This window comes from Python bivittatus, unplaced genomic scaffold (assembly GCF_059951505.1).
Source record: "Python bivittatus isolate LINGU-HERP-01145 unplaced genomic scaffold, Pbiv_v1 ctg000840_np1212, whole genome shotgun sequence".
NCBI lineage: Eukaryota > Metazoa > Chordata > Lepidosauria > Squamata > Pythonidae > Python > Python bivittatus.
The window spans coordinates 13,993,394-13,999,847 of NW_028277113.1; the positions used below are offsets into that span (position 1 = coordinate 13,993,394).

A 6,454-nucleotide genomic window follows, 5' to 3' on the forward strand; every position below is an offset into this window, starting at 1 on the left:
TTACAGGTAATGGAAATTGCATCCGGAAGAACAGTGGAAGAAAGGTCCAGTCAAAATAATGTGGATGAAGAGGTAAGCCAGTGCACTAAATAAATAAATCATGTCTCTTCTGAAAGAACCTAAACTATTCCTCTGTATTTTGATAATACTCAGGAGCATGTTTATTTTCAAATGATTCATCAAATGTTATAGCAGAATCTCTATTTTTACAGTCTTCAAATAATTGCCATAGTTCATTTATTCTACCATTATAATTTTTATATTTAAACAATTAGTGAAATGCAGTAAAGAATCCATCATGGAATATATTTTGTTCAAATCTCTGCTTCCACTCCATCATTTTTGTGCTCTTTTTTTAGCCCTAAGAAACTATCTTTAGTTTGTAATAGAATTAACATTCTTAAATAGAAGAGTGTAATGTAGATTATACAAGATGTTTCTTTCTATATCAAAGTGATTCCAGGAAAAGTAAATGTGTTTTTACTTTTTCACACATGAATCTAAGTCCTGATTTACACTTTTTGTTCATCCTTGCAAGCATATGGTGCAATTAGACATGGAGTAAGAGACTTATGATCTCCTGTCTTAGCTGATTAATAATAACTGGAGAGAATAGGACTTAAGTGATTTATAATTTATCAGATTGTGCTTAATTTGCCTTGTTAGGTGTTCAGGAAAGCCTATATCCCTAGGACTCTGACAGAAGTTAAGAACTATGAGAGAGATGTAGACATAATGATGAAGCTGAAGGAAGAAGATTCTGCCCTCAATGTGCAGCAAGATAATGTAAGCAATATTGGATTGACTGGACATCAAAAGAAATATCCTTATTTGTGTATCTGAAATTGATTAGTACATCATATTGTATACTGGGTTGGATTCAGACTGCCCTTTCCATGAACATAAGGGCTATGCCCAGAGTCGTTGAGAGTTGGGCAGCATACAAGTTTAATATATTATGGTTGGTCACACAGTCAGCTAGATGTTTAGACTGGATTTGGCATTTTTATCCACCTATTGAGTCCTTCCCAAGGACCCGGGATAGGCAGATGTTGTTGTTTGATGGTGTTAAAGGTATCATCGCAGGATATAAGCTGTTCCAGGTAAAGCTGCCTTTTGCAATTGACTGATGGTGATTTTGTCAATGCTGATGGTGTTCAAGTGGTGCTCCAGATGTTTTGGGATTGCACCTAAGGCACCTATTACTATTGGTACTATCTTTGTTTCTTTTGCCATAATCATTCTTCTATTTGCAGGTATTTATATTTTGTGATTTTCTACATTTCTTTCTCTTCTATTCTGCTGTCTCCAGGTATTGCAGTGTCCACTATTCAGAGTTTTTTGTCTTTCTTATCAACAATTGTTAAGTCTGGGGTGTTGTGTGGCAGGTGCTTGTCTGTTTGAATTCTAAAGTCCCAGAGCACTTTAGCTTCTTCATTTTCTATTACTTTGTCTGTTTTGTGGTCCCACTAGTTCTTGCTTGCAGGCAAGTGGTATTTCTTGCAGATATTCCAGTGCACCATTGTTGCTACTTTGTCATGCCGTTGTTTGTAGTCAGTCTGTGCGATCTTCTTGCAGCAGCTAATTAGGTGGTCCCGTTTCTTCAGCTTATTATTATTATTAAACTTGATTTATTATTATTATTATTTATAGAAAGTACTATTGTTAAAAAATCCCCTTTCTCCCTGTATTCCCTTGAGTTGTCTCTCTTGCTGCCCTAAAGGGTCCCAGGGTTGCAGAGCAAATTTTCAGGAGGCATACAAGGCTGTGGGATGAGGAAGAGTTGTAAAAATCATATTTTTTTCTTCTTTCTCCAACATGGGTGGAGTTCCTCTGAGCACCACACTGGAGTCAATTTAGTATTGACAATGAAAATAGCAAGCTTGCTATTAAGAGTTTCAAATTATTCTGTTCTGTTCTGTTCCATTTTCTTTTAAGAATGCTATTAAGAATCCTTTGATCTATAAAAATATTACAGTGATAATCTGAACTTGTCTTTGGACAGAAACTCAGAAGCCTGTAATCCCAGAAACATGTTGAATGGTAATGGCAACCAGTAATTTTTGGGTGCAGTGACTGGTGCTTTCTGTCTCACTAGAGTGTAATATACTGTAATGCTGTACACAATTCAAATCAAATCTTTGTTATGGTCATAGACCAGCATAAATGCTGTATACAGGTTTGAGAAATCCACATTCAGATCATTTTGCTGTTCTTTGTTTTGCACAGATTCTCTACCAGACAGTGATAGGGTTAAAGAAGGATTTATCTGGTGTTCAGAAGGTAAGATGGTGATACTTCAGGATTATGTTCTTCAGGAATATTCAGACGATAGACAGATTATGGTTAAACCTTTCCTGACTGGAGTCTGGATTCAGGATCATGCTAAGACTAACCACAGTATGGCTTAAAATGATGTGCAGATGCAATCAGAGTTTGTCAGTCTAGACATATGTCTAGCTATATTTAATTCTTTAACCATGATTTGGCAGAACTGGAATAAGCTTGCTAGTTACCTGCCTACAACTGTAACATAAACTTTAATTGACAGCTGTGCATTGGATCTTCTTCCTGGTCTCCAACTTTCTTGACAAATGGTTCTGTTGCTACATGATTCTACAGTTAAAAACTGTTCAACCGTTTAAAGCTGTTTTGCTGCCAAAATATCTCTGGTCTTTATGTCAATAATATTGATAACATTTTCTTTCTCCTCTGTACAATTAGGATTTTGATTCATAAAAATGCACTGCCTTTGCACCATATTTTTCTAATCTAATCTAATTTTACCTCATCAAGGCTTTGAAAGCATGATAAATTTCTAAATTCTCCATATATGTTTATTACAGAATAGGATTATGAGATCAAATAAAATCCCATGTGTGGGGCAATTTGAATTTATAGAAAAATTTTGTTAGATCTGTTATTGGTTCATTCAAACTTATAGATTGTCTTTTGATAGCCCCTGAATTTTTAAAAGCCAACTTAGAGAACCTTCCCCATCAGGAGTTCTTTGCATGTCTTGGACTTCAACTTCCAGTAATATTCACCTATCAGGGGATGCTGTGAAGTTCATGTATCCAGAGGATCTCTGACTGAGGACAAGGCTGAAGAAAAATGAATCTCCTGGTTTGTTGTAGGTGCCTGCTCTCCTTGAAAATAAGAATGAGGCAGAATCTGATGATGATGATGATGATGATGATGATGATAGTTCTGACAATTCAGAGTCATGTTGTAAAGAACAAGAAGACTCAGGGCATCCTAAAGACCAACCTGCTGAAACAGGTGTTGATAAAAAGGTTAGTGGGACAGCTTTCTTCAGTTGGAGAAAATGTTTTTGCATGAAGGGGAGGCTGTTCTAAGTGCCATATTCATTGTTATATAAATAGCCTTGCTGTTATTTTGTTCTCTAAAACAGAAGAAGTTGGTCAATTTAGTTTCTCACTTCGGTCTGATAAATTACTTTGGCTTCACTTCCCTTTTGCAGGAAAGGAAGAAAATGATCAAAGAGGCTCAAAGAGAGAAGAGAAAACATAAGATTCCAAAGCATGTAAAGAAGCGAAAAGAGAAGATTGCAAAAATGAAAAAGGGCAAATAAATTCTAGTGATCATTTTTAAAGCTTTTCATGATTTAATGAGTCACTATTTTGGAGCAGAGTCCATTTTGATGCATATCAACAGAGCGCCACGATGGGGTAAACTGTTACCAGATTGACTTGCTCTTGTGTGCTCCTGCAGAGTCAATAGCTCCCACTAAGAATATATTCCTGTGGAGAAATGAAAACAGTTTCATAAAGATTTTTTTAAAAATCCAGAGAAATTGATACAACATACAATTTTGTACTTTGGAGGTCTGAGGATTCATAATGGCACCAAATTGTACACTAATTCCTTTCTGGTTTCATCATCAATTGCTATTTGGGTAGATTGACATACATATGTAAATAATGTATGGGATGGGTAGATGTAGTCTCATTCATTTAAGCCAGGGATGTGCAACGGATGGCCCTGCAGACATTGAACTGCACCGCCTAAAATCTGTCTTTCCATGCTGATGAAGGCTGATGGGAATTGGAGTTCAGCAACACCTAGAAGACTGTAAGTAGTCTGTTTGTGATGAAAACTCTCCATTCTGTTGCAGTGCTGAAGATTCTCTTTGTTACACTGATCATTCATAAGACAAAGACTCAATGAGGTGTTTGCTGACAAAAATGTTCCTTCTCATCCTGCCCATCTGCAGCATTGACACTATATTTGGAAGGGGGAGGGGTGCAGAGGAAAGCCACACTTATAAATAAGGTGGTTTTTGTCAATCTCAGCTCTATCTTGTGGTATAGTGCTCCATGTGTTACCTCGTTGATTCTATTTGTCAGTTGGTCTTGCCGGTTTGGCTGTGTGGTAGGGGAACTCAGTAGGGTCCTGTTCCCTAGGTAGCAAATTAACAGATTTCTCCTTCTCTTTCTTGGAAATGTGATCTATCTTTCTTCATTGTGAAAGTCTATGAGTAGAGTGACCCTTACGTGATAAAGAGAATACTTCTGTAACTGTTCCTGATTTGAACTCCATCTCCTTCACTGTGGTGTGAAGCACTGTAAGGATACTTACAACCTAAGATGACACCAGAGACAAATAATTCATATTTATTGTAACTATTTTTTTTTAAGCTGAAATCAGGGTCAATGACCTGGCAGTACCATCTTCTTCAGAAGATATTTCTGTTAATGAGGTAACTGAACTTTACCAAACTGAGTTTGCCCTGATTAAAAACTACAAACTACAATTCTTGGCTCAGATGTTTAAGGAGCAGCAGTGTTTTAACAGCTGTTAGTGATATATATCCATTACCAGTGGTGCCATTTTCTTTGAAAATAAAACTCAGACATTCTGCACTATGTTGTATGTGGATTTTTAACAAAATCTACCACTCTCTGCCCAGTTGTCTAGGAATAAACAGTATATTTGACAGTACTTTATCCATTTTTAAAAAGCTTGAATCACTTGGTTTGAGAGTAAAAAAGGGGGACTGTGGCATTCTAGATGTTGAACCAATACCCAGGACCCCAGCATAGCCAATTCAAAGAAATGCTGACAATTACTTCACCAGTATCTGGTTCCCCACCTATTTTAGAAAGTTAGGGTAATATAATTGTGGTGTCAAACAAATACCAGTAGTATGAAACTTATGACAAAGAACATTACTTCAAGACATTGAGCTATGGTGTTTTATAATAGATGACTGTTAAGCTTATTAAATATAGTCTATCTAGAGTTTCTTGGTTTAAACTGTCCATTTATTCCAGAACTATTGCAGCATATTTTATATGACTGTTCTGAGCTTAATGCTTTATCCATTTTTCTGTTTCAAGGGTACATGATGTAGCTTTTGAATAAGTATCTAATTTGCAGAACAATATATAGGAATACTGTATCCAGACTACAAAATTCCAGAGGCCCACTTGATGGCAGCAAAGAGATATGGACACCATAATTTCCTGCCATCTAATGATGCTCTGATTTTTGCAGTCCAGATATAGCATGCATATAATATAAGATCTTCACCAGGGACATCTTTCCAATTCAATATTTTGATCAATTTTCATATTTGGTTCATTTTACTGGCCGAGTCCTTCACAAAATAGAGCATATACGTCTATGATGATCGTCAATCATATATAATTCGCACATGTATTAATGCCACTAAATTGCCAAAGTAGAATGTCTCCTCTTAATAGTTAGCCTCTGCTGGTAGTAATTCTGCTAAATTTCTTAACTGAATGAGATTGGATCATACAGCAGGGTGATCACTCCCCCTTATCAGCAGATTGCTTCTTGCCTCTGTTATTGTTCTGCCTTCCCTCTTTCAGTTTATAATTATTCTTAGGCTGGCTTCAGATACTATACTAAATCATGGCAGGGGGGAGAGTTAACCATGATTTGACAAGATGTAATCAGGCTGGTTCATACATAATGCTAAGCAATAAATTGTGATTTACAAACCATAATAGGACTGTACACAAAATAAAACATTTTGTTCTGTATTCAGAATAAAACTACTGCATTCAAACTGTTCAGTCTGGTATGCTTCGTGCACCCCTGCACAATTCCATGTATACCTATTGCTTTGTACCTATTTGCATCCATTATTTTTTCCATGGATCTCCCGTTTTGTATATGAGAAAGGATTAGATTAAGACAAAGTGAACTTTGCAGTTTAAAGAACACAAATAAAAGGAATTAATAGAGATTAATGTCAGGATGATTTTTATCCTTCCCGAGGGACGGGTAGTCCCTTTGTTGCAAGGATACCAGAACGAATGTGCTTGCATTATTTACTAGCCATACATATATTTTTTAACCTGATCCACTGCTCTTCACAGTAAGCTGGTGATCTTCAGAGAAACAGCAGATGGAGCCTTTGTCATCTTTTCATTAGGCTGCTGTTGAGTGAACTCCCAAA

At 36.5% G+C, this 6,454-nt stretch overlaps 1 protein-coding gene across 6 annotated transcripts in view; it reads left to right on the forward strand.

Moving 5' to 3' along the window:
* The window catches only part of RIOK1 (RIO kinase 1), a 29,314-nt gene extending 23,081 nt beyond the window's left edge, over positions 1–6,233 (forward strand). For 5 of the 6 annotated variants that reach the window (XM_007422135.4, XM_025176396.2, XM_088130723.1 and 2 more), the window contains 5 exons: positions 7–72; positions 667–786; positions 2,230–2,283; positions 3,138–3,296; positions 3,485–6,233. In XM_007422135.4, the coding sequence (XP_007422197.1) occupies positions 7–72; positions 667–786; positions 2,230–2,283; positions 3,138–3,296; positions 3,485–3,595 (510 nt within the window). In that variant the 3' untranslated portion in view covers positions 3,596–6,233. Of the gene's footprint in view, positions 1–6; positions 73–666; positions 787–1,256; positions 1,603–2,229; positions 2,284–3,137; positions 3,297–3,484 lie in introns of those variants that run through there. The other variant, XM_088130725.1, reaches the window with a different exon arrangement.
* The last annotated feature ends 221 nt before the right edge of the window (positions 6,234–6,454 follow it).